Raw genomic sequence first — 27,348 nt, forward strand, 5'->3', positions numbered from 1 at the left:
TGGTGGCGCTGGAGTGGCCGCGTCGCCCGTGGTTTGCGGATCTGATTCGCCCTGGCCTCTTGGGTCCATTGCAACTCGCTCATCTACCGCATCTTCTCCGTCAGGGGCCCATATTTTCGGATCGGGAGGATCACTTCTCTCTCGCGGCCTGGCTTTTGAGAGGTGATGTTTACGCTTGAAGGGTTATTCCGAGCAGGTTCTTTCCACGCTCCTACAGGCTTGCCGTCCAGCCACCTCTATGGCTTATGTTCACGTTTGGAAGCTGTTTGAGGCATGATGTCTCAAACGCTTTTGCAATCCGTTGACCGTGGACGTCATCCGGGTGCTTGAATTTTTGCAGCAAGGACTCGCTAGGGGTTTAGCGTTTAATTCCCTTCGGGTTCAGATGTCAACGTTGGGCGCCTTGCGGGGTCGGTTGAATGGTGTGTCTCTAGCTGTCCATCCAGATATTGCTCGCTTTCTCAAAGGGATTAAACATCTGCATCCGCCTGTCCGGCCTTTATGTCCCGATTGGAGTTTGAATCTATTTCTCCGGGCGCTGTGCGAAGCCCCCTTTGAGCCTCTGCGCAGGGCTTCGTTGAAGGATCTTACTTTAAAAACAGTGTTTTTGGTGGCTATTTGCTCGGCCCGCTGGATTTCGGAATTGCAAGCATTGTCGTGCTGCGATCCCTTTCTTCGGATTTATGACGATAGAATTTCCCTGCGACAGTTCCCTCGTTCCTTCCCAAAGTGGTTTCGGCCTTCCATGTCAATCAGGTGGTGGATCTTCCCAGTTTTCCGCACTGGGCTCGGTATTACTGTCAGGGCAGGGACCTTCATCTATTGGATGTCCGGCGTATTTTGCTGCACTACCTGGAGGTTACTAATAATTTCCGACGTTCGGATCACTTGTTTCTCCTGTTTGAGGGGCACAAACAGGGTGACAAGGCGCCTAAGGGACCATCTCTTGTTGGATTAAGGAAGCCATTGGCTCCGCCTACATTTCCCGAGGGCGTCAAGTGCCGTTGGGTCTCAGAGCACACTCAACCAGGGCACAAGCGACCTCTTGGGCAGAGTGTCAACTCCTGTCACCTCAGGAGATTTGTAGGGCGGCAGTGTGGCCCTTTCCCCCACACTGTCACCTCTTGTATATAATTAATTATGTCTAACTCCCTTGTACAGTTCCAACCCCACCCCGCCTCCCATGTGCGCTTCATCCCCTTCCCCCCACCCTATCCCCCACACTGTCACCTCTTGTATATAATTAATTATGTCTAACTTGGTTAACCATATGTAATCTCATTTAATAACTGTGGCGCCCGTTGGCTCTACAGTAAAGTTAATTTACCTTTTAACTATCTATCCTTCCTCCACCTATCATTGTAATTTCCTTTCTCAGTTGTCTGTAAACCGACATGATGTTTTTTACGAATGCCGGTATATAAAAGTTATAAATAAATAAATAAAAATAAATGATGAATCGTCCTTTGGTGAGAGTGTATTGCGTGCGGGTCTTTCGGGTTCCCGCCCAGTGTAGGGTGGCTTGGGTACATCCCACTTTTCTGGACTGATCTGGGTATGTTCAGGAAATGAAAATTGGTTCTTACCTGCTAATTTTCGTTCCTGTAATACCACAGATCAGTCCAGAGGCCCACACCTTCATTTAGATACCGAAAGACTACATTGCCTTACGATTTGCTGTTTTGTTGTTGTTGTTTTTTTAGTTTCGGAGCTCCGTGTTGACAGAGTTACTCGATGGAGCAGTTTCTGAGTCTGTTTGTTGAGGCCGCAGGTTGTCGTTTTTTTGTTTGGGTTTCAACATCGGCTGCTAGTTAGTTCTGTTAGTGTGGGCTTGGATACAGGCCAATACTGAGGGACTGCAGGTGGCACTCTCGTTATGTAGCAGTGCCCAAAGTTCTAATTGTTCTCCGACTCCACCTGCTGGTAGGGATACACAACCCACTTTTCTAGACTGATCTGTGGTATTACAGGAACGAAAATTGGCAGGTAAGAACCAATTTTCATATCACAAATAGGATACGGAGAAGTCGCACAAAGACCCGAGTTTTGCAGTTCAAAAACACAGACTTTGTTGAAATGGAAGAACTAGAAGGATGGGAAGAACTAGAGGAAGAACTAGAAGGATGGGAGAACATGTGAGATGTGGAACTGTGGGCCAAACTAAAAGGAGCAATTACCAAGGCAACTAATCTATATGTTAGAAAAGTAAAGAAAAGCAAGAGAAAAATGAAACCTATCTAGTTCTTGAAGGAGGTGGCTGATAAAATAAAAGCTAAAAGAACAGCGTTTAAGAAATATAAAGGATCCCAAAGGGAGGATCACAAGGAAGAATATATTGTGGAACTGAGGGAGATGAAGAAAGTAATCAAGACAGCAAAAAGTCAAGCGGAGGAAAGGATTGCCAAAGAGGTAAAGCGAGGTGACAAAACATTTTTCAGATGCATCAGAGAAAAGAGAAAAGTCCAAAGTGGTATAGTGAAAAGGATCAATTTGTGGAGAGAGAGAAAGAAATGGCAGAAATATTAAACGAATACTTCAGTTCGGTGTTCACTAAAGAGGACCCTGGAGAAAGACCGTCGCTAGTTAACAAGAAACTGGAGTGGAGTGGAGTAGATGAAACTCTGTTTATAGAAGAGAATGTATAGGAATAGCTAGGAAAACTGAAAGTGGACAAAGCCATGGAGCCTTATGAGGTTCATCCCAAGATATACTGAGGGAGCTCAGAGATGTGCTGGCAGGTCAGCTGCGTGACCTGTTCAATAGATCTCTAGAAACAGGAGTGGTGCCGAGTGATTGGAGAAGAGCGGTGGTGGTCCCGCTTCACAAGAGTGGGAGCAGAGAGGAGGCTGGAAACTACAGGCCGGTTAGCCTCACCTCAGTGGTGGGAAAGGTAATGGAGTAACTGCTGAAAGAAAGAATAGTAAACTATCTACAGTCAGAAGAATTGCTGGACCAGAGGCAGCATGGATTCACCAGGTCCTGTCAGACAAATCTGATTGACTTTTTTGATTGGGTGATTAGAGAATTGGATCGAGGAAGAGCGCTTGATGTCATCTACTTGGATTTCAGCAAAGCTTTTGATACAGTCTCGCACAGGAGGCTTGTGAATAAAATGAGAAGCTGAGGTGGTGGCCTGGATTGCAATTGGTTGACGGACAGAAGACAATGTGTAATGGTAAATGGAACTTACTCTGAAGAGAGAGAGGTGTTAAGCGAAGTGCTGCAAGGATCGGTGTTGGGACCGGTCCTGTTCGATATCTTTGTGAGCAACATTGTGGACGGGTTAGATGGTAAAGTTTGTCTTTTTGCGGATGATACTAAGATCTGCAACAGAGTGGACACACCAGAAGGAGTGGAGAGAATGAGACGGGATTTAAGGAAGCTGGAAGAGTGGTCGAAGATATGGCAGCTGAGATTCAATGCCAAGAAATGCAGACTCATGCATATGGGGTGTGGAAATCCGAAAGAACTGTATTTGATGGTGGGTGAAGGGCTGATGTTCACAGAGCAGGAGAGAGACCTTGGGGTGATAGTATCTAACGACCTGAAGTTGGCGAAACAACGTGACAAGGCGATAGCTAAAGCCAGAAGAATGCTGGGCTGCATAAAGAGAGGAATATCTAGTAAGAGAAAGGAAGTGATGATCCCCTTGTACAGGTCCTTGGTGAGGCCTCACCTGGAGTACTGTGTTCAGTTCTGGAGACCGTATCTTCAAAGGGACAGAGACGGGATGGAGGCGGTCCAGAGAAGGGCGACTGAAAAGGTGGATGGTCTTCATAAAATGACTTATGAGGAGAGATTAAAGAACCTAAATATGTATACCCTGGAGGAGAGGAGGTGCAGAGGTGCTATGATACAGACTTTCAGATACTTGAAAGGTTTTAATGATCCATGGTCAACAACAAACCGTTTCCATTGGAAAAAATCAGTAGAACTAGGGGTCACGATTTGAAACTCCAGGGAGGAAAACTCAGAACCAATGTCAGGAAGTATTTCTTCACGGAGAGGGTGATGGATGCCTGCAATGCCCTTCCGGAAGAAGCGGTGAAGACTAAAACTGTGAAGGATTTCAAAGGGGCATGGGATAAACATTGTGGATCCAGAAAGGCTAGAGGATGGAAATGAAGAGTAGAGGCATGGGAGTGGCTTGCTGGAATGATGGTTACTACCTGGTGATTACTACCCTTACTCAATAAAGCGGTTAATGCAACTCCAACATTGCTCTCTGCTTCAGTGGCAAGAGAAATGTGGAAAAGAGGATTTGCATTCAGACAACCAACAAGGACTGAACTACACAGTCTGTGTAAACAAATAAGCGTGGGGGTAGCTTGTTTATTGCGGCGGTTACTACCCTAAACCAATTAAGCCTGATACTTCACTTTGAATGCATATACAACGTTACTCTCTGCTTCAGCGGAAGGGGCATATGTGGAAAAGAGGATTTACATTCAGACAACATCCAACAAGGCATTAATCTGTGCAGTCGGGGTAAACAAGGCATTGGGTAATTTGCTTGATGCAGTGGTTACTACCATTAAGCCTTATGCTTCACCTTTGATGCAACTCCAACATTACTCTCTGCATCAACGGCAGGGGATGGCAGGAAATTCGAATCAAACAATTACCAACAAGGGCCCTGAACTTGGTGGTCAGTTTCACTGACCACCAAGTTCAGGGCCCTTGTTGTGGGAGCTTGCTGGGCAGACTGGATGGGCCGTTTGGTCTTTTTCTGCCATCATTTCTATGTATCTATGTAAATTTCCTTGTCCCTTGTAAGAGTCTAGCAGAGGCATTTTGAAGTAACTGTAAAAGTAGCAAAATTAATTGAGAAGGCAGTTTTGAAACAACTGTAAAAGTTCCTGGATGCGGCTATTCACGTTCTTGATAGTTTCCAGTTTGTCTTTGACCCTGGTCACAGTATTGAAGCCTGCTTGTCTCCAGCCTGGATATTTTTCAACACAGATTTAATGCTGGCACTTCTAGTATTTCTTGAAATCTCAGCTGTGTTCAGTACTATTGATCTTCATATTTTGCTGGCATGACTGGAAAGCTGGAAATATCAGATATTGTGTTGAGGTGCTTTACTTAAGTGATTGCTCTCAGCGAGTTATAGTTGGACCTCCTGCCTCTCTTCCTCTGTCTTTAAGTACTGGAGTGCCGCAGGGCTCAGCCCTATTAGCCATGCTTTTTAATAACTGAATCACAGTAGCCTTGACGTTGGCTGTCATCTCTATGCAGACAGCCTATGTTTCTCTCTCTCTCTCCATTCACCACCTTTTCTGCGCCCTTTCTGAAAGTCACAAACTGTTTAGCGCCCATCAATATCTGCTCCCAGGGGAATAGATTTAGCTTTAAATGTTAGCAAGATGGAAATTTTGGTTTTACATCGCTTTGCTTCAGGGGTAATTCCCGAAAGTTTCTACTTCGAGAGGCAATGCTCTTCCTGTGTCTCAGCGAGTGCTTGTTTTTGATTTGCCCCCAATCACCTTCTTTAAATGATGTCTGTTTTGGAGACTGAAAACCTTTCCTGCTCTGATGATTTCAGGACTTTGTTGCAAGCGCTCATACTCAGTTATTTAAATAATGCTAATTCAGTATACCCGGGCCTTCCATTTTCCACCATTAGAGCCCTGCTGTGAATTTTATCTGGTGCCAGGCTAAGGGACGATATTACCCCGTCTTAGTTTCTCTCTACTGGCTTCCAATTCAGTTCCAGATTAGCTTCAAGATTTTATGCTGTTCCACAAGGCCGTGAGTTCAGAAGCATCTGAATCTTTTTGTTTCCTTTTAAAAATATTTAGACTTCCTTGAGCATTAAGGTCCTCTGGTCAGAGCCTTTCAGATGTAGCCTCTTGAAACTGGTGCCTCTAATAGAAACCTTAATTGCAGGTCCTCTGCTTCGGAACCAAATTCTTCAGCATTTAAGAGCCAAATCTTCTCTGTCAGCCTTTAAAAAAATAAAATAAAAAATGATTTTTTTTTTAAGCGTTTTTGTTTTTCTAGGCTTTTGGTTAGTAGAATTGAATTGTCTGAGATCAAGGGCTCTGAAGGTCTTCATACTTTGACTTGCTCTTTGATCTTGATGTTGGAGGGTTTTGTTTGGGTTTTTTTAGAAACCGTCTGAAAGTGGCTTTAGTATTCCTGTGTTGTTTTTGACACCATGATGGGAGTATGGCAGCCATAGCAGTGGCTTTTGTCTTGTTTGAACATCAATACGTAACTGTATGATTTCTGTAACAGTTTATATTGTATGTCACGCAGATTACTGGAAGCTGCAGTTTATAAATGCTTTAAATAAATAATACTGATGGGGTGCGAGTAGGGGGTGTCTCTAAATGTAGTTTCTATGGAGGTGTGATGGGCAAGGAGGAGATAGTGCAGCGGCTACAAACCAGGTACGCCAGGGTTCTAATCCCGCTGCTGCTCCCTGTGACAATGGGCAAACCACTTTACTCTCTGTTGCCTCAGGTACAGAATTGCCCTCTGGGGACAAGAAATACCCACAGTACCTGAATGTGAAACGCTCTGAAGTGTCTGAAAGGCATATTATAAATCAAATAAATAAATCCCCAGGGAGTGAGTGATTGGGCTGATCCTTTCTGATCCTCTCCCTTCAGGGTGAGCGATGGGGCAGAAGGCATAGTCTCTGAGGGGGAAGACTGATGGAGGAAAAGGGGTGACACTTGGGGAGCGTGTGAAAAAGCAGGAAGGGGCAGATCACGTGATGAATGATGGCTGAAGCAGGCTCCTCCACTGACCTCTCTCCTCTAATACCTTGATTTTGCTTTTGCTACCAGCATGCCGCAAAGCAAGCCGCAGCCTCTGCCACCCAGACCATTGCTGCAGCCCAGCACGCGGCTTCCTCCAACAAGAACCCTGCGGCCCAGCAGCAGCTTGTGCAGAGCTGTAAGGTGAGGAGCGGGAAAGGGAGCCTACTTCATTCTGTGCTGTACGGTGCTGAGGGGGAGGAGAGCAGAACTCGTGCTAATCTGTGCTGTGCGTGCGAGAGGGGATCGGACTGATACCCCCTGCAGAGTGAGGGGGAGAGGGAAATGATGTTCATGCAAAGATGGAGAGGGAGGGAAACGGTGCATGTCCTGTGCTGTAGGACGGAGGGATGGGCATGACACCCGTTGATCTCTGGTGCTCTGCTATTCTTGCCCATTACTGCACTCTCTTGTACATACATTTAGATTTGGATGGGAAGACTGGCTATAGGCCGGAATGATCTTTCTCTGCTGTCGTTTTTTGTTATAAATAAAAATTAGTGAGGAGGCGTAAGGGTAAAATCACTCTAGAGTCCAAGCAGTTTAGCCATGATTCAATAATTCGTATTCATGCATCCAAAATGATAGATGTATTGTGTCTTCAGAATAGCGGAGCTTGAGAAGGATGTAATAGCTGTCTCCCCCGACATGTACGTGTACTGCGAACAGGCTGAAACAGGAAGGACAGGGCACTGATGTGAAAGAAGCATGAAGTTGCTCAAATCACATAGTTCCGAAAGCTACTGCCATAACTGCCAGGCAGAAATACAGATCTACACAAGTCAGCAAAACAGCGTACCGGATATAACATTTGAGAAGAAGTAAAATGATCATTGTCATCTGGATGCACTGATGACATCAGTTTTTTATTCCATGAATTGCAGGTTGTGGCAGATCAGATTCCTATGCTTGTGCAAGGTGTACGAGGTAGTCAGTCTCAGCCTGACAGCCCCAGCGCTCAACTAGCTCTCATCAGTGCCAGCCAGGGTTTCCTGCAGGTGAGTTACTGCGTGTGTTAGTGCCTCTCTCACCCTGTCCCTCTCAGTGCTAGAGCTTCCTGCAGGTGAGTTACTGAGTGTTAGTGCCTCTCTCACCCTGTCCCTCTCAGTGCTAGAGCTTCCTGCAGGTGAGTTACTGCGTGTGTTAGTGCCTCTCTCACCCTGTCCCTCTCAGTGCTAGAGCTTCCTGCTTCCTGCAGGTGAGTTACTGCGTGTGTTAGTGCCTTTCTCACCCTGTCCCTCTCAGTGCTAGAGCTTCCTGCAGGTGAGTTACTGCGTGTGTTAGTGCCTCTCTCACCCTGTCCCTCTCAGTGCTAGGGTTTCCTGCAGGTGAGTTACTGCGTGTGTTAGTGCCTTTCTCACCCTGTCCCTCTCAGTGCTAGAGCTTCCTGCTTCCTGCAGGTGAGTTATTGCGTGTGTTAGTGCCTCTCTCACCCTGTCCCTCTCAGTGCTAGAGCTTCCTGCAGGCAAGTTACTGCGTGTGTTAGTGCCTCTCTCACCCTTTCCCTCTCAGTGCTAGAGCTTCCTGCAGGCGAGTTACTGCGTGTGTTAGTGCCTCTCAGTGCTAGAGCTTCCTGCAGGTGAGTTACTGCGTGTGTTAGTGCCTCTCAGTGCTAGAGCTTCCTGCAGGTGAGTTACTGCGTGTGTTAGTGCCTCTCTCACTCTGTCCCTCTCAGTGCTAGAGCTTCCTGCAGGTGAGTTACTGCGTGTGTTAGTGCCTCTCTCACCCTGTCCCTCTCAGTGCTAGAGCTTCCTGTAGGTGAGTTACTGTGTGTGTTAGTGCCTCTCTCACCCTGTCCCTCTCAGTGCTAGAGCTTCCTGCAGGTGAGTTACTGCGTGTGTTAGTGCCTCTCTCACCCTGTCCCTCTCAGTGCTAGAGCTTCCTGCAGGTGAGTTACTGCGTGTGTTAGTGCCTCTCTCACCCTGTCCCTCTCAGTGCTAGAGCTTCCCGCAGGTGAGTTACTGCGTGTGTTAGTGCCTCTCTCACCCTGTCCCTCTCAGTGCTAGAACTTCCCGCAGGTGAGTTACTGCGTGTGTTAGTGCCTCTCTCACCCTGTCCCTCTCAGTGCTAGAGCTTCCTGCAGGTGAGTTACTGCGTCTGTTAGTACCTCTCTCACCCTGTCCCTCTCAGTGCTAGAGCTTCCTGCAGGTGAGTTACTGTGTGTGTTAGTGCCTCTCTCACCCTGTCCCTCTCAGTGCTAGAGCTTCCTGCAGGTGTGTTACTGCGTGTGTTAGTGCCTCTCTCACCCTGTCCCTCTCAGTGCTAGAGCTTCCTGCAGGTGAGTTACTGCGTGTGTTAGTGCCTCTCTCACCCTGTCCCTCTCAGTGCTAGGGCTTCCTGCAGGTGAGTTACTGTGTGTGTTAGTGCCTCTCTCACCCTGTCCCTCTCAGTGCTAGAGCTTCCTGCAGGTGAGTTACTGCGTGTGTTAGTGCCTCTCTCACCCTGTCCCTCTCAGTGCTAGAGCTTCCTGCAGGTGAGTTACTGCGTGTGTTAGTGCCTCTCTCACCCTGTCCCTCTCAGTGCTAGAGCTTCCTGCAGGTGAGTTACTGCGTGTGTTAGTGCCTCTCTCACCCTGTCCCTCTCAGTGCTAGAGCTTCCTGCAGGTGAGTTACTGTGTGTGTTAGTGCCTCTCTCACCCTGTCCCTCTCAGTGCTAGAGCTTCCTGCTTCCTGCAGGTGAGTTACTGTGTGTGTTAGTGCCTCTCTCACCCTGTCCCTCTCAGTGCTAGAGCTTCCTGCTTCCTGCAGGTGAGTTACTGTGTGTGTTAGTGCCTCTCTCACCCTGTCCCTCTCAGTGCTAGAGCTTCCTGCAGGTGAGTTACTGCGTGTGTTAGTGCCTCTCTCACCCTGTCCCTCTCAGTGCTAGAGCTTCCCGCAGGTGAGTTACTGCGTGTGTTAGTGCCTCTCTCACCCTGTCCCTCTCAGTGCTAGAGCTTCCTGCAGGTGAGTTACTGCGTCTGTTAGTACCTCTCTCACCCTGTCCCTCTCAGTGCTAGAGCTTCCTGCAGGGGTGTTACTGCGTGTGTTAGTGCCTCTCTCACCCTGTCCCTCTCAGTGCTAGAGCTTCCTGCAGGTGTGTTACTGCGTGTGTTAGTGCCTCTCTCACCCTGTCCCTCTCAGTGCTAGAGCTTCCTGCAGGTGAGTTACTGCGTGTGTTAGTGCCTCTCTCACCCTGTCCCTCTCAGTGCTAGGGCTTCCTGCAGGCTTGTTACTGCGTGTGTTAGTGCCTCTCTCACCCTGTCCCTCTCAGTGCTAGAGCTTCCTGCAGGTGAGTTACTGCGTGTGTTAGTGCCTCTCTCACCCTGTCCCTCTCAGTGCTAGAGCTTCCTGCAGGTGAGTTACTGCGTGTGTTAGTGCCTCTCTCACCCTGTCCCTCTCAGTGCTAGAGCTTCCTGCAGGTGAGTTACTGCGTCTGTTAGTACCTCTCTCACCCTGTCCCTCTCAGTGCTAGAGCTTCCTGCAGGGGTGTTACTGCGTCTGTTAGTACCTCTCTCACCCTGTCCCTCTCAGTGCTAGAGCTTCCTGCAGGGGTGTTACTGCGTGTGTTAGTGCCTCTCTCACCCTGTCCCTCTCAGTGCTAGAGCTTCCTGCAGGTGTGTTACTGCGTGTGTTAGTGCCTCTCTCACCTTGTCCCTCTCAGTGCTAGAGCTTCCTGCAGGTGTGTTACTGCGTGTGTTAGTGCCTCTCTCACCCTGTCCCTCTCAGTGCTAGAGCTTCCTGCAGGTGAGTTACTGCGTGTGTTAGTGCCTCTCTCACCCTGTCCCTCTCAGTGCTAGGGCTTCCTGCAGGCTTGTTACTGCGTGTGTTAGTGCCTCTCTCACCCTGTCCCTCTCAGTGCTCGAGCTTCCTGCAGGTGAGTTACTGCGTGTGTTAGTGCCTCTCTCACCCTGTCCCTCTCAGTGCTAGAGCTTCCTGCAGGTGAGTTACTGCGTGTGTTAGTGCCTCTCTCACCCTGTCCCTCTCAGTGCTAGAGCTTCCTGCAGGTGAGTTACTGTGTGTGTTAGTGCCTCTCTCACCCTGTCCCTCTCAGTGCTAGAGCTTCCTGCTTCCTGCAGGTGAGTTACTGCGTGTGTTAGTGCCTCTCTCACCCTGTCCCTCTCAGTGCTAGAGCTTCCTGCAGGTGAGTTACTGTGTGTGTTAGTGCCTCTCTCACCCTGTCCCTCTCAGTGCTAGAGCTTCCTGCTTCCTGCAGGTGAGTTACTGTGTGTGTTAGTGCCTCTCTCACCCTGTCCCTCTCAGTGCTAGAGCTTCCTGCAGGTGAGTTACTGCGTGTGTTAGTGCCTCCCTCACCCCATATCCCTCTAGGTGCATAAAATAATGCCTCTCTTATGTCCTCTGTATTGGTAAGAACTTTCAGGTATGTTATTTAATATAATCTCTCTCAGGTTGAGGGAACCGTTACCATCTGTTACTGAATGGACCACCTCACATTTTTGTCTCTTCCCATTTGAGATTTTATTCTGTTACGATCTGTGGTTGTAGAATTTAGGATGTCTTCTACCTTTTTTTTTTTCACATATAATCTTCTCTTCTTCCATAGCCTGGTGGGAAGATGGTTGCTGCAGGTAAAGCCACTGTCCCAACCATCACGGACCAAGCCTCTGCCATGCAACTTAGCCAGTGCACGAAGAATCTGGCAGCAGCGCTGGCTGAGCTACGAACAGCAGCACAAAAGGTGAGGCAGTCTGATCTCCACACTTACAGTATATGAGAGCACAAACTCAGAAGAGTCTCAGTGTATGCAGTGTGAGTGATCACAGACCGAGGCGGGTTTCTTGTTGGTATTCCCTGTGTACAAAGTTAGGTGTCCTACTCGGATTTCCTGTGCATGGGTTCTCTGTATACAGCGTGAGTGAGCGCAGACTGAGGTGGGTCTCCTGCTCGGATTCTCTGTCTATGCAGTGTGAGTGAGCGCAGCCTGCTGACAATAGAAACATTCTATTTTTATTCTATTTAAAGGAAAAAATTGATCTGCTATGTCTATACTGATATTCTTGATCCCCTTGTACCCTACCCCTCCTTGGAAGTATTGTTGAGTTTTATTGTGTATTATCCTAAAGTATTAGTTACGTTTTTATTGTTTACAAACTTGTTTCGCCTTAACTTAATTTTGATTGTAAAGCTCGTTGCTAATTTAATGTTCTCTGTGAACCGAGGTGATGTTTGCTAACGAACCGCGGTATATAAAAATCCTTAAATAAATAAATAAATAAATAAATAAATAAATAAACAAACATAGAAATGACGGCAGAAAAGGACCAGTAGTCCACCCAGTCTGCCCAGCAAGCCTCCCATGACTGTATCTGCCGCGCCGTGCAGATTACCCCTTCTATCAGTCAGTGCTGCTTGACGTGCTTTGCTTATGGACTTGGCCGTAGAAGCCGTCCTGTGTTTTTTCCTTAATGTCTGAGCATCAGTAGCCCAAAAAAGTCAAGCCTCTTGTTGGCTGTCTCTGAATCCACATTTCTCTTTCCCTCCACCCCCCACCCCTTTCCTTCGAAACAGAGAGCAATTTTGCAATTGCATCAAAAGTATCAAGGTTTATTGGATAAGGGTAGTAACTGCTGCTCTGTGCAAGTTACCCCATGAGTATCAGTTCCCCAGACCATAAAAGTCGGGGCTCTTGTTGGTTGCTGGCTGAATCCAATTCCCCTTTTCTCCTGCCGTTGAAGCAGAGAGCAATGTTGGAATTGCATCAAAAGTGCCAAGGCTTATTGGTTGACAATAGTAACCGCCGCACCAGCAAGTTACCAACATGCATGCTTTCTTCGTTTTCTTTAGGACTTGGCCATAGAAGCATTCCTGTGCTTTGTCCCTTATGTCTGCGCATCAGTATCCTAGATCATGCACATCTGGGCCCTCACTTGTCTTCTGAATCCAATTCCTCTTTTCCCCTTGCATCTAAGTGGGGAGCAAAGTTGCAGTTACAATAAAAGCATCAAAGCATTATGGTTAAGGGTAGTAATCTCCATACCTTCTGCTAAGGGTAATAACCTCTGTGATTCCCACAGTGTTTATCCCCTGCCCCTTTGAATTCTTTGTTAGTTCTCTTCTTCACCACCTCCTCCGGAAGGGCATTCCTGGCCTCCAACACCCTCTCCATGAAGAAATAGTTCCCGATGTTGGTTCTGAGTCTTCCCCCTTGGAGTTTCATTTCGTGACCCCTAGTTCTATTGGTTTCTTTCCAACAGAAAAGGTTTGAAGTCCATACATCATTAAAACCTTTCAGGTATCTGAAGTCTGTGTCATATCTCCCTCACCTCCTCTCTTCGAGGGTGTACATATTCAGATCATTCAGCCTCTCTTCATAGGTCTTCTGATATGGACCAACACCATTATTGTCTCCCTTCTCTGGATTGCCTCCATTCTGTCTCTATTCTTTCTGAGACACAGGCACCAGAACTGAGCGCAGTACTCCAGGTGAGGCCTCACCAAGGACCCATCCCAAGGGCATCACCACCTCCTTTTTCTTACTGGTTATTCCTCTCTCTATGCAGCCCAGCATTCTTCTGGCTTTAGTTATCATCTTGTCTCATTGCTTCGCCATCTTCAGATCACCAGACACTATCACACCAAGATCCCTCTCTTGGTCCATACACATCAGTTTTTCATTGCCCATCACATAAACCTCTTTTGGATTATTGCATCCCAGATGCATGACTCTGTACTTCTTGGCATTGAATCCCAGCTGCCAAATCTTCGACCACTCTTCAAGCTTCCTTAAATCACTTTTCATTCTCTTTACTCCTTCAGGCGTGTCCATTCTGTTGCAGATCTTAGTATAATCCATAAATAGACAAACTTTACCTTCTATCCCTTTTGAAATGTCAGTCTCCAAGGGGTGTAATATCTTTGACCTTCTTTTAAGGTCATTGATTCCTCAGTGGGACCTTAATTTGGTTCATTGAGCTTTAGTGGACTTGCCGCACAAGCCACTTAAAAGTGCTTTTCTCTGAGTTTTATCGCTGACCATGATTTTTCTGGTGGCCATTTGTTCTGCTAGAGGCATTTCTAAATTACAAGCCTGTCTTGCAGAAATCCTTTTCTGGTCTTCTCGTTGTTCTCAGTGTCTCATAGACCAGTCCTTCTTACCTGACCAGTTTTCTGTATCCATTTAAATCAGACACTGTCTGTCTCTCCTGGTGTTCACAGAAAGGTAGTGTCACGGTAGAGAGATCACTGTGGTTATTGGATGTCCTTTCGGTTTTTCTAGGTATTTAGCAGTCTCTAATCCTTTTTTTGAAAATCTGATAATTGCCGGGCTTTGTAAAGGTGATACAGCTTATAAAGCATATTTGGCTAGATGGTTTAAAAGGAGAAAAAAAAAAACCACTGATTCAGCTTATTTATTGAAATGTCGCTCGGCTGCCTCTAGTTGTTCTTCAGGCAAACTTAGCGAAAGCTTAAATTTCTTCTTGAGCAGAGATTTTCCCTGGAGGATATTTTGAAGATGGTCACTTGGTCTTCCTTACATTCTTTCACTAAATATTTCAGTCTGCATGTTCATGCACAAGTGGATGCAGCCAAAACGTCCTCCCTCCCGGATTAATTGGGCTTGCATACGTCCCACGCGCCTGGACTGGTGTTGCAGGATGATAAGGGAGAAGAAATTTAGTCTTACCTGGTAATTTCCTTTCCTTGAATCCTACGACACCAGTCCAGGACCCTCCTGTGCAGTCTTTGAAGCGATGTACCTAGGTTTGCAGAGATTAAGAGGAAAGTGAGGTTTACTTTTCGTGCCCTCTTTTTCTTCCTCTTCATTTATCTAAGAAAAATTTGGAAAGATCATTTCTTTGGAGGAGCCTTTAAGTGTTTAAAACTATGTATATATTATTTAAAAGTTTGTCATTGAATATTGGCTTTTTGCTGGAACTACATAATGGTAATTACCAGTGGTGATGTCAAGGGGAAAAAAGTGTCCTCTGCCTCCATCTGCTAGTAGGGGGAGAAAACCCACATCAAGTTTCTCTGTAAAGCGCAGTTTGCCACACGTTGTTTCTTGTAAACCGATGAGATGTTCCCAACGTTCATCGGTATATAAAGTCCTCTAAATAAATAAATAAATAAATAAATAAATAAATAAATTTGGACTGGTGGACTGGAAATTATCAAGTAAAACTCAATGTCTCCTTATTGCACACAGCTGTGAGATGGAAATAAAATGAGGTGGTGTGTATTTTGCTCTTTCAGGCTCAGGAGGCATGTGGCCCTCTAGAGATTGACTCTGCTTTGAATTTAATCCGTAACCTGGAACAAGACCTACAGGAGGCGAAGGCTGCCGCCCGAGAGGGCAAGTTAAAGCCGCTCCCTGGGGAAACGGTGAGTGAGCTCCTCCTGTGCTTATTCAAAGTGAGCGAGCTCAGCCCATTCCAGCCGTTGGACACAGGACCAGAGGCTGCCAGCTGAGGAATGGAGCTGGGATGCCACCTTAAGCCGTGTATATTGACGGGTTGCAGTGTTGGAGGTTTGCTTGGGGAAATTATTCACCATTTTCCAGCTTCCTGCTCTGCGCCCTTATTCAGTCTATCATTATACAGCTATTATAAACCTTTTCCACATTGTACATTTTGGAGTGGTATACTGACACATTTATTTTTAAAATGTCTAATCTGTACGATCCTGCATTCATAATCACATTAATTATTTTATTTATTTATTTAACGTATTATATACCGTTTACCAATACAAATATTGATCAAAACGGTTTACAGCGGTAAATTAATAGCAGAATGAAAACCCAGGACAGAAATTAGAGCCATGCTCTATAGGTATCCTGTCTATAAGCAGCATTGCACTAAGCCATAGCTAGTTACAAGTCAGGCATTAAAATCTACCATATGCTAGAAAAAATATTAAACTGGATCGATTTAATCAAATTAAATGAAATAAAGTGTGAGAACTAATATCAAAGACCAGCAGATCCCTCCTTAAAATAAAGGGCCCGATATTTTGCCATGGCCGGATATAACATATCCTTGGAAAGATGTTTCTTACAATATCTTTTACCTCGAGGTGTAAGGAAAGTTCTGGTTCAAGTTATGCCCCTGAGCTCATTACATGTGAAGAGGGAGGGAGAAGGTAGGTCCATCTCAGCTTTCCCTATGTATAATCTTAAGTGATTAGTTGTCGGCTATTGATTTATCGATTCCAAACATTTGGTGATTAGAGTAAAAACGTCATCTATAATAGATGCAAATAGAATAAAAAACCCGAATGTCACCTGTATAGAGTCTGTTAATCCTCATTTTGGCTCACGTGAAGGTGGTGCTTGTGCTGGCGTCACCAGTTCCCTTCTGGCTCTGACTTTGATTTCCAAGACACCAAGTTTACGACCGGTGTGCAGTGGCTGAACCTCAGGTGTGCTTTAAAGGTTTGGCCACCTGCAGATGGGAAAAGAGAGCGACCACAGCAGGCAGCAAAGTCTTTGCCTCCATCAGTCCCCCTGTGTTATGGCCTCCCGCTGCTCTCTCTGCTGGCTTCCTTCTGCAGTCAGAACGTCGCAGGGCCACGTAGTCGCGCAAGACCCACTGACCCTGCACACTTAAGCAGCAGAAAAAGTGGGGGCAGTAGGTAGAGTTTCCTCTTTCAGCTGGAGGTGATCCAGAGGGGGCAGGAAATGATGCCTGGGATGGAGGGAGGAAAAGCAAGATGGTGGTGATGCCTGGAGGGTTGAAGGAATTGGAAGGTGATTGAAGGGAAGTGAAAGTGGTGATGCTGGAGAGGAGCCAGGGGAAGGGAAGGTGGTGCTGGCGGCAGGGGGCTGGGAGGGAAGGGAAGGTGGTGATGCTGGAGAGGAGCCAGGGGAAGGGAAAGTGGTGCTGGCGGCAGGGGGCTGGGAGGAAGGGAAGGTGGTGATGCTGGAGAGGAACCAGGGGAAGGGAAGGTGGTGATGCTGGAGAGGAGCCCAAGGGAAGGGAAGGTGGTGATGCTGGAGAGGAGCCAGGGGAAGGGAAGGTGGTGATGCAGGAGAGGAGCCAGGGGAAGGGAAGGTGGTGCTGGCGGCAGGGGGCTGGGAGGGAAGGGAAGGTGGTGATGCTGGAGAGGAGCCAGGGGAAGTGAAAGTGGTGCTGGCGGCAGGGGGCTGGGAGGGATGGGAAGGTGGTGATGCAGAAGAGGAGCCCAGGGGAAGGGAAGGTGGTGATGCTGGAGAGGAGCCAGGGGAAGGGAAGGTGGTGATGCAGGAGAGGAGTCAGGGGAAAGGAAGGTGGTGATGCAGGAGAGGAGTCAGGGGAAGGAAAGGTGGTGTTGATGGCAGGGGGTTGGGAGGAAGGGGAAGGTGGTGATGCAGGAGAGGAGCCAGGGGAAGGGAAGGTGGTGCTGATGGCAGGGGGCTGGGAGGAAGGGAAGGTGGTGATGCAAGAGGAATGGAAAGGAAGGGAATATGGTGCTGATGGCGGGAGTTAAGGGCAGGGAAGATACTGATACCTGGGTGTGGAGGGTTGGCGGGGAGAGACAGAAAGGTATTATGCTAGGGGGTGCAGTGGGGGAAGGAGAGGAAGCTGATGGCCCAGTGCTGAGGAGCCGCAATAAAATAAAGTTTGAGCAACCTGGAATGTCCCTCTGATTAGGAAAGGCCTTTAACTGTGCCGCTGTGAACGCTGAGAAAGAGTCCTGGCACATTGCAGCTATTACTCCACAACAGGCGAGATCCCGGTTTCTGTAGTTCATGCGTCCCAGTAATATTCAGGGCTCTTTCAGCTTGCATTTCTTCATAACCTGCTTTTCAAACAAGGCCCTGTTCCCTCTGCATACATTAAGGATGCATTAAAGTAATCCATGGTTCGTGGCTGAATCTGGCCTGCTGAACATTCCCTGTACGTACCAGGATCAGTCCAGGACACCTGGGTTGTGACTCCGCACCAGTAGATGGAGACAGAGCAAAACTTGTGGGCGGAGCCATATATGCCCCTGTGCCAGTCACAGCCCCTCAGTCTTACTCTGTCTCCAGTAGATGGTGCAGGTCCAGTCACAGCCCTGCCTGACCTGATTTTGGTGGTTAGTCAGTTTTGGTTTTTAGGGGCTAATTTTGTTAGGCCTGACTGTTTTTGCGAGGTATTCGTGGCAAATTGGGTTTTGTTTTTAATTTTAGTCCCGGGTGCCCTGCCTCCCGGGGGGGTTGAGAGGTCCTGAGGGGACTACCCTCCCCCGGTTGAGGCCGCTGCCAGGGTTGAGGACCCGGCTGAGCTAGTGGCAGCGTCAGGGGTGACACCGGGGAGCCCGGTTCACTCACCCCTGCAGGAAAAGGGCTCCAGAACCAAGGACAGCTGCAAGCTTTGTTTAAAAAAAAAAAAAAAAAAAAGGGTTTTTGTTTCGTTGTGCGGCTCTCCGTTCCCTCGCGTCTTCGCTCCGTTTTGAGGGGGGGGCGCCGGTAGCAGGAGGGAGGTCGCCGATTTTGAATTCTTACTTTTACTTCACATTTCGCCGCGTTTCCCGCCCGTTTTTTCGTTGCGCTCGCCGGCAGGCCACGAGGGTCGGCCTGCCGGGCCTGCGGCTCGGCTCGCGCACGCTTTTCGTGGCAGGGCCTCTGCAGCTACGGTCGCACGGGCAGAGAGGGAGTGTCCGGAGCGCCTCGGGGGGCCCAGTCCAGAACCGCGCAATCGCCGCTGCGCGGGGGGGCTCGACTGTTCGGCCCCAAGATGTTTGTTTTTCTCCTGCACTGTGCGCGCGCGGCGGCCATTTTAGTTCCGGCCGCGAAATCGCTCGGTTCACAACAGGGGATACAGCCCTGCCCCCCGCGCTTTCCCCGCAGCGGGATCCGGCGGGGGGGGGTCCCTACGGAGGGGCCTCGTTCCCCGTTGACTCCCGCGGATGGTTCTTCAGATTTTTATCTGGTTTTTTTTTTTTTTTTTTTGCGCTTCTGTTGTGCAGGGTTTTTAAAATATAAGCATATTTAGCGCTGCCGGAGGGGCGTCGCGCGGGGGGGGGGGCCACCCGCAGGTCTGTTCCGAAGGCTAGAACACTATGGATGTTGCGTGGGGCTCTCGGGAGCCCTCGCGGGGGGAAGCGTCCGCCGCGTGGCGTACCTCAGGAGTCTGAGACGGATTCTTCATCGGCAGTTGACTCAGAGTCTCCAGAGGAGTCCCTGATGGGGGCCGGGGAGGCGGCTGCGGACGGTCCTCGGCTGCGGACGGTCCTGCCCAGCCCAGTGCGGGCAAAGGAGCACTCGCCATAGAAGGGGATGTCCCCCAGGTGGTACGACTATTTTCGCAGGGAGGAACTGTACCTACTAACTCCAGCAATGCTTCAGGAACTGGCAATGGAGGCTCAGCTGGGGGGGGCCCGTCGAGAGACAAACATGGATCTGCCATGAGGCAATCCTGGATCCGATGCTCTCCAAGGAAGAGGAGCATAGGTCTCTCGGGGCCGACAGTAGGATTTTCCTTTTCAATTTTCATCGACAGTTTTCCTGTTCAATGAATGGGATACGCCTTTAAGGTCGGTACGGCCATAGACAAGATTTACCCGCTACCGGAGGATGTGCTGGCACTCCTTTGCCGGCCCAAGGTGGATTCCGCAGTCTCTGCGGTGACGAAGAGGTCGGCCATTCCGGTTACGGGAGCCACGGCTCTCCGGGATATACAGGATAGGAAGCTGGACGTGTAACTCAAGAAGATTTTGAGGTGACTGCCCTGGGTGTGCGGGCTGCTTTCTGTACCAACTTCGCTATGTGAGCGAGTCTGCGCTGGGCCCATATTCTTCAGGCGAATGCAGGTCTGTCGGCGGAAGAGGCATCACAGGCAGATAGGTTGGAGGCAGCAATAGCGTATGGGGCAGATACTCTCCACGATTTGCTGCGTACGTCCGCTAGGTCCGGGGTGGCGGCTGTTTCGGCGCGTTGCTGCTGTGGCTGCGCAACCTGGCTGCAGATGGTTCGTTCACAGCAGCTGCCCGAGGACAGATTCAGGGCGCGCTCCGTCTGCTCGCCCAGATCCCGGTTCCGAGGGCCCAGGAAGTCGCGTCATCACAGGTCTACCGGTTCTTCTTATAGGTCGGCTTCTTCCCGTAACCATCAATGGCAGCAGTCTTTTCGGGGTACACGCTCCGATAGACAGGGTGGAGCCCCGTCAGCGAGGGGGCCTGGATACCATCGGGCCAGGGGGTCCGCAACGTGATGACGCACGGCTACGCATTAGATTTTGTTCGTTCCCCAGCACACTAATTCCTGGTCTCGCCGTGCAAGGCTCCCGAAGCGAAGGCAGCAGTGCTAATCACCATCCGGGGCATGGAACATTTGGGAGCCATTTCCTCCGTTCCGATCAGTCCGCACGGCGAAGGACGTCACTCTATTTGCTTCATTGTTCCAAAGAACGACGGCACTTCAAGACCAATCCTGGATCTAACAGGGGTGAATAGATGCCTGCGGGTGCCTCACTTCCAAATGGAGACTATTCGGTCGGTGATCGCCTCGGTGCGTCCAGGAGGGTTCCTAGCCTCACTAGGTTCCACGGAGGCGTACCTTCATGTAGGCATTCCACCTTCTCTTCAGCGATGCCTAAGGATCAATTCACGGCTCTCCCGTTTGGGGCTCGCAACGGCGCCTTGTACTTTCACGAAGATGATGGTCGTGGTGGTGGCGCAACTTCGCCGGGAGGATTTCTGGTTCATCCTTACCTGGACGATTGGTTGATTCGGGCGAAGTCCGAGGATCAGTGTCGACTGTCAGTGGCCAGGGGCCTACAACTCCTGCAGTCTCTAGGCTGGCTAGTCGAGTTCAACAAGAAGTCCATTGGTACCCCCGCCGGTATCCACGCAGACCCTGCAATGCCTTGGAGCCGTATTCGATGAAACGGGGCAGGGCGTTCCTATCACAGGAAGGAAAGTGCAAACTACAGGCTCAAGTGAGGCGCTTGCTGTCGCTCCGGCTACCGCGGGTCGGCGATTACTTCATGGTCCTGGGTACTATGGCCTCCACTCTCGTGTTGGTCCACTGGCCGTTTGCTCATCTACGGCCATTGCGGGCGTCCTTACCATCCCGCTGGCAGCCGGTTTCGGAAGCATTCTACCGTCCATTTCCACTCGTAGGCCGGGCGAGATCCGGCCAGTCCTGGTGGCTCGATTCCAGTCTTTTGACCTCTCCAGGGTCACTCCTATTGCCCAACCGGACAGTGGTGCCCACGGATGCCAGTCTCTCCGGATGGGGAGCAGTCTGCCTAGGGACGTCAGTTCAAGGCCTACTGTCAGCGTCTCAAGCCCGATGGGCTACCAACCGACTGGAGACCAGAGCGGTCCGTCTGGCACTGCAATCGTTCCTACCTCTGCTGAGGGGACGGGCAGTCTGTGTTTTGTCGGACGACGCAACCGCAGTGGCCTACATCACTCGCCAAGGAGGGACGAGAAGTCCACAGGTAGCAGACGAGGCGCGGCTCTTGATGGCTTGGTCGGAGCAAAATCTCACGTCCATTGCAGCTTCACATACATTGCAGCCTCTCACATCATCGGGGTCGACAACGTCCAGGCGGATTTTCTGCCGTCATCATCTGGATCCCGGGGCATGGGAGCTGGCGGTCGAAGTTTCGCCTCATCTGCAAGACGTGGAGTATTCCCCACATGGACTGGAGGGCCACAGGCCACGTGGACTGGTTGGCCACAGGCCATAATGCGAAGGCTCCACGATTCTTCAGTCGGCGCCGAGGAAGAGCAGCAGAAGGAGTCGACGCCTTGGTGCTTCCCTGACCGACGGATGTCCGGCTGTACGTCTTTCCTCCGTGGCCGATGTTCGGCACGATTATGCGCCGCATAGATTTGCACCCGTTCAACGTGTTCAACGTGATCATGGGGGCTCCGGCATGGTCTCACCGTCCGTGGTTCGCGGACCTTGTTCAGTTTGTCGGTGGCGGCTCCCATGCGTCCCATCCGTCTCCAGGGATTCGCGTGGCTCCTCCGTCAGGGCCCCGTCTGTTGGGAGGATGAGAATCCCTTCTGTCTCGCGGCCTGGCGTTTTGAGACGACTCGGCTAAACGGGGAAGGTTACTCTGCCGCGCTGGTGACTATGCTGCTGAGGTTCCGGGCAGCAGTCTCCATCCTTGGCGTACGTCCGGGCCTGGGTAGTCTTTGCGGTAAGGTGCGTGTAGCGGGGTGTGGATTCCACTGCCGCTTCGGTATCTGATGTTCTGGCTTCTCCAGGCTGGTCTGGCCAAAGGCTTGGCATGCAGTTCCCGGGGGGTCCGCGCTTGGTTGCTTGCGGGTCCGGATGTTTTCCCGTTTTCTCTGGGGGGCCAAGCTTCTCCGTCCACCATTGCGTTTTCCAATTCGGTTCTTTCCACCTGGTGCTCGGCACCGTTTGCACCCTTGAAGCGCACAACTCTTCTGGATCTCTCTTTGACGACGGTATTTTGGTGACGCTTGCCTCGGCGCGGCGCTTTTCTGAGTTGCAGGCTCTCTCCTGTAGAGTACCGTTTTGTGTCTTTCTGATTCGGGGGTATTCTTGTGTCCGATCCCTACCTTTCTCCTTCAGGTCGTTTCGTCTTTTCATCGGCATCAGTCAGTGGGGCTGCCCGCTTTGCGGACGGGAGCTCCTCTGATCCTCCAGCGAGGGACTTCAAGGGACTTGTTGTGCGGAGTTCCCTTCCACGCTACCGATGGCAGATCTTTTGTTTTCCTTTTCGGGTCCAAAGAAAGGGGCCGCAGCATCCCGCAAGACGATTGTCTGTTGGCAAACAAGGAACCATTGGTTCGGCATACCTTGTGCGGGAGGAAAACCTATTCCTGGGGGCCTCACGGCTCACTCGACACGGTCTCAAGTGGCGTCTTGGGCGGAATTTTCACAGGTGTCGCCTCAAGCGATTTGCAGGGCTGCTACCTGGAAGTCGTTACATACCTTCATTACACATTGCCGATCGGATGTTCGGGCTACTGATTGCGGGGGTTTTGGAGAGAGGGTACTCCGAGCGGGACTCTCTGCTTCCCACCCTCGGTAAGTTAGCTCTGGTACATCCCAGGTGTCCTGGACTGATCCTGGTACGTACAGGGAAAGGAAAATTAGTTTCTTACCTGATAATTTTCGTTCCTGTAGTACCAAGGATCAGTCCAGGATCCCGCCCGCAGTGCTGCGCTGTTATAACGGAGAGTCCGCTCATTGTTGTCTTCAGTACACTGACCCCTTGTACTTCGCTCTCTTGGTTTGGAGAGTCTGGTTCCTGTGGGGGTGTTGGAGTTATTTTCGTTTACCTGACGAGTTTGTATGGTTAGCTATGTTGTATTATGGCTTTTCTACTTTGACATTCGTATGACTGAGGGGCTGTGACTGGCACAGGGGCATATATGGCTCCGCCCACAAGTTTTGCTCTGTCTCCATCTACTGGTGCGGAGTCACAACCCAGGTGTCCTGGACTGATCCTTGGTACTACAGGAACGAAAATTATCAGGTAAGAAACTAATTTTCCTTTGCCTTGTCAAGATCCTAGTACTGGTGTTTTACATTCTGCTTCCATATAGTGCTCTCTGTGTGTGCACTGCACCCCTTGTGTTGTACTTTCATTTGCTTCCATATCGTGCTCTCTGTGTGTGCACTGCACCCCTTGTGTTGTACTTTCATTTGCTTCCCTATACTGCTCTCTGTGTGTGCACTGCACCCCTTGTGTTGTACTTTCATTTGCTTCCATGTAGTGCTCTCTGTGTGTGCACTGCACCCCTTGTGTTGTACTTTCATTTGCTTCCATATCGTGCTCTCTGTGTGTGCACTGCACCCCTTGTGTTGTACTTTCATTTGCTTCCATATCGTGCTATCTGTGTGTGCACTGCACCCCTTGTGTTGTACTTTCATTTGCTTCCATATCGTGCTCTCTGTGTGTGCACTGCACCCCTTGTGTTGTACTTTCATTTCCTGCCATATCGTGCTCTCTGTGTGTGCACTGCACCCCTTGTGTTGTACTTTCATTTGCTTCCCTATACTGCTCTCTGTGTGTGCACTGCACCCCTTGTGTTGTACTTTCATTTCCTGCCATATCGTGCTCTCTGTGTGTGCGCTGCACCCCTTGTGTTGTACTTTCATTTGCTGCCATTAGCTGCTTGTGAGAGGTGGGATATAAAAATGAATGTATGCAGTTCCAGATTTACATTATTACTTCTAATTATTGCATCACATTCATTTTTAAATCCCGCTGCAGCAGCCTATAAAAAGAATTGGGAAGCTATTTGTGATAAAGGACCGGAGACGTAGAAGTTTAGTAATTCTGTCCTTCCTCCACAGATGGAGAAATGTGCCCAGGACCTGGGTAACAGTACAAAAGCAGTGAGCTCAGCCATCGCCCAGCTGCTGGGAGAGGTGACACAGGGCAATGAGAACTACACAGGTACGGAGACCGATGTGGTCTGGTGCAGCACAGGGACACCCACTCACTCCCTGGCACCGTTCCCGCAGACACAGCTGCGTGCGGTTTCTCCTCTCCTGCGCCGGTAGGGGATCTCTGCAGGTCCCCCCCCGTGTTAATATTCATTTGTGCTGTCTTTGCTAGGGATTGCTGCCCGGGATGTGGCCCAGGCCTTACGGGCCCTGAGCCAGGCCGCACGCGGGGTTGCTGCTAACACCTCCGACCCACAAGTGCAGAGCGCCATGCTGGAGTGTGCCAACGACGTGATGGACAAAGCAGGCAACTTGATTGAGGAAGCAAAGAGGGCTGTGGGTAAGCCAGGAGATCCCGAGAGCCAGCAGAGACTCGCCCAGGTAAGACATGTGCTTGTCCCAAACCATACATAATCTTGTACATTTGGGGGATGAGAAGCTGAGAAACTCTGGGGGGATTGTGTCTGATGATCTGGTGATGATGAAATAGTATGATAAAGCAGCAGCCAGAGCCAGGGGGATGCTGTAGTGCATGGGAAGTGACATTTCTAAAGTGGTATTGTCTCAGTATCGGGTTCAGTTCTGAAAGGGTATAAGGAGCCTAGGTGGTCCAAAGAAAGTTAACTAAAATAATGTGTGGTCTTTACCGAAAGCCATGTAAGGTGAGCCTTGAGAATTTTCCTATACACACCCGAGGGGAGAGGGAGGGGAATATGATAGAGAGATTCCAATATCTGAAAGGTATTATTAAAGCAGGAGGAGTAAAACCTGGGCTCTGAGCCCTGGCAGAAGTGGTGTGGCTGCATCAGGCTTCCCAGGATGCCATGGGGTGACCTTCACGCAGTGACCATGGTTAGAAGCTAAAACTCAGTAACACTGGGAAGGCTGGATGCTTTGAACAATGCTTTCACCAGTTTTGTCCACAGTGTGGACTCTGAAAACTTGCTGATAAGATGTGGCAGGGGGACCTGGGGGTTGGATTTTAATGCTGGTCTTCTGAGGACCCTAGATAACGATGACAAGACCTGAGTGGCCGACTGGTAAGGTGGTGGAGGCCTTGTACTTTAACTGATTCTGGGCTCACTTGAGATGGGTATGGGAAAAGGATCGAGAGGTCACAGGTGAAAGACACAAATGGGGACTGGGAGTTGGTGCTGGGTTGCATATGGAAGTTTCTTTGCTGCTCTACCCCAAATAGAAGAATCTCTACTGGAATTACTGGATGGGCCAGTCTGGTCTTTTTCTCTCATTTTGTTTAGAGGGTAATTTTATAACTACACACATTTTATGTGTAGACTTTACCTCAAATTTTCAAAGCAAACTTGTGCTAAATTCACTTGAAAAATTTGCACTCAAGTACTGTAGTACATGCAAAAACTACATCTGCTCTATCAAGGGCGAATCTTGTGTGGATCAATTTATGCCCATCCTGTTCCAAATCAAAAAGTATGCAAGATGCAGCGAAAGCCAAGAGATACTTGGCGATGAATGGGAGCTAACCTTCCATTCATCGCCAAGATCATGGAAAAACTAGTGAACTCTCAACTCTCAGATTTCATTGAAGACAACAATCTTTTCTTCACCCCACAACACGGCTTCCGAAAAAATAGAGGCACAGAATCCCTCCTCACCTCGCTGACAGATCATATTTTAATGGGCCTAGATAAAGGAAATTCTTTCCTACTGATCTTGTTAGACCTATCCGCAGCGTTCGACACGGTCAACCATGCCATCCTCCTAAACCAGCTTTCGTCTATAGGAATCAGCGGCACCGTCCTATCCTGGTTCAAAACCTTTCTCAATAACAGAGGTTACAAAGTTAAACTCCAAAACAAGGAATCCTCAAGATTTGACTCTGTCATAGGAGTCCCACAAGGTTCTTCATTATCTCCGACTCTATTTAATATCTATCTTCTTCCTCTCTGCCAACTTCTCACCGACCTCAATCTAAAGTATTTCCTTTACGCAGATGATATCCAAATTATCATCCCCATCAAAGACACATACTCTAAAACTCTTGACTACTGGGAATCATGCCACCAGAAAATCAAACAATTACTAAACAGCTTACACCTCATCTTAAACTCATCCAAGACTGAAATCCTACTCATCGCTCCTGAAAACAATATCTCTAATACTACTCTTCCTACCAACCTACCTACCACACATGTTAGAGACTTAGGAGTGATAATAGACAACCGGCTAAACTTCAAGGCACATATCAACAAAACAACCAAAGACTGCTTCTATAAACTCCAGGTTCTGAAGAGGATAAGACCTCTTTTCCATGCTCAAGACTTCAGATCAATCATCCAAGCAGTCATTTTTTCAAAAATAGACTATTGCAATTCCCTATTGCTAGGTCTGCCCTCATCCTATTGCAAACCATTACAGATGGTTCAAAACTCAGCAGCCCGATTACTAACAGGCACAAGAAAGAGAGACCACATATCTCCCATTCTGAAAGAGCTACATTGGCTACCCGTACACTTCCGTATCATGTACAAAGCCATATGTATCATCTTCAAAACTATTCATCAGCGCATCTCCCTCGATCTACAAATCCCCCTCCAAGTATACAACTCGACAAGACCGACCAGAGATGTTTACAGAGGCGCCCTCAAAGTTCCCCCTGCGAAAATGACCAGACACATCACCTTAAGAGATCGTGCCACCTCCACAGCTGGCCCTTCCCTGTGGAATTCCATTCCTACAGATCTCAGACTGGAACCCTGCCTCTTAACTTTTAGGAAAAGACTTAAGACTTGGTTATTCAAGCAAGCTTTCCAAGACACAATCTAATATCACAAGTCATAGATACAAACCAAGGACTTCAAATATTCAGCCATTAATCATGCCATTTTTACATAGCATTTAATTTATTTGTTTACCGTTTAACCGTTTATTCTTTCCTATCTCTTCCTTCTTCTCCAAGTTCTGCTACCCTTGTTATTTGTAACTGCTCCTTCGATCACCACAGTTCTAGTTGATGTATTTAATGCACTCCCGTTTCATGTAAACCAGCAAGATATGTTTTCATGATTGCCGGTATATAAAAACCTTAAATAATAAATAAAATAAGATACAGCACTTAGGCAAGGGGAGAATCAGCAGGAACCGGTCAGCTAAACTGCAGGCTAATCCAGCTAAGAGCAGCTCAGGAGCCCCACAGCATGTCACAGATTTTAGGTGTTTATAAATTGTAAGCATGGCTGTTTATTTTCAAGCTCATTTAGGTTTCTTTGTGGGTACCAAAAACCAGTGTTTCCTCTTCATCCAGCCAGACCAGTCCAGATGATTG

The 27,348-nt window shown here is 48.9% G+C and overlaps 1 protein-coding gene across 1 annotated transcript in view; it reads left to right on the forward strand.

The window, feature by feature from the left end:
• Positions 1 to 27,348, forward strand: part of LOC115079620 (talin-1-like) — a 480,705-nt gene that overhangs the window by 224,946 nt on the left and 228,411 nt on the right. Inside the window, 6 exon segments of the mRNA XM_029583330.1 lie at positions 6,798 to 6,911; positions 7,652 to 7,765; positions 11,307 to 11,441; positions 14,957 to 15,085; positions 23,955 to 24,057; positions 24,220 to 24,428. Coding sequence (XP_029439190.1) covers positions 6,798 to 6,911; positions 7,652 to 7,765; positions 11,307 to 11,441; positions 14,957 to 15,085; positions 23,955 to 24,057; positions 24,220 to 24,428 — 804 coding nt within the window.

Source organism: Rhinatrema bivittatum, chromosome 1 (assembly GCF_901001135.1).
Source record: "Rhinatrema bivittatum chromosome 1, aRhiBiv1.1, whole genome shotgun sequence".
In the NCBI taxonomy this organism is placed as follows: Eukaryota; Metazoa; Chordata; class Amphibia; order Gymnophiona; family Rhinatrematidae; genus Rhinatrema; species Rhinatrema bivittatum.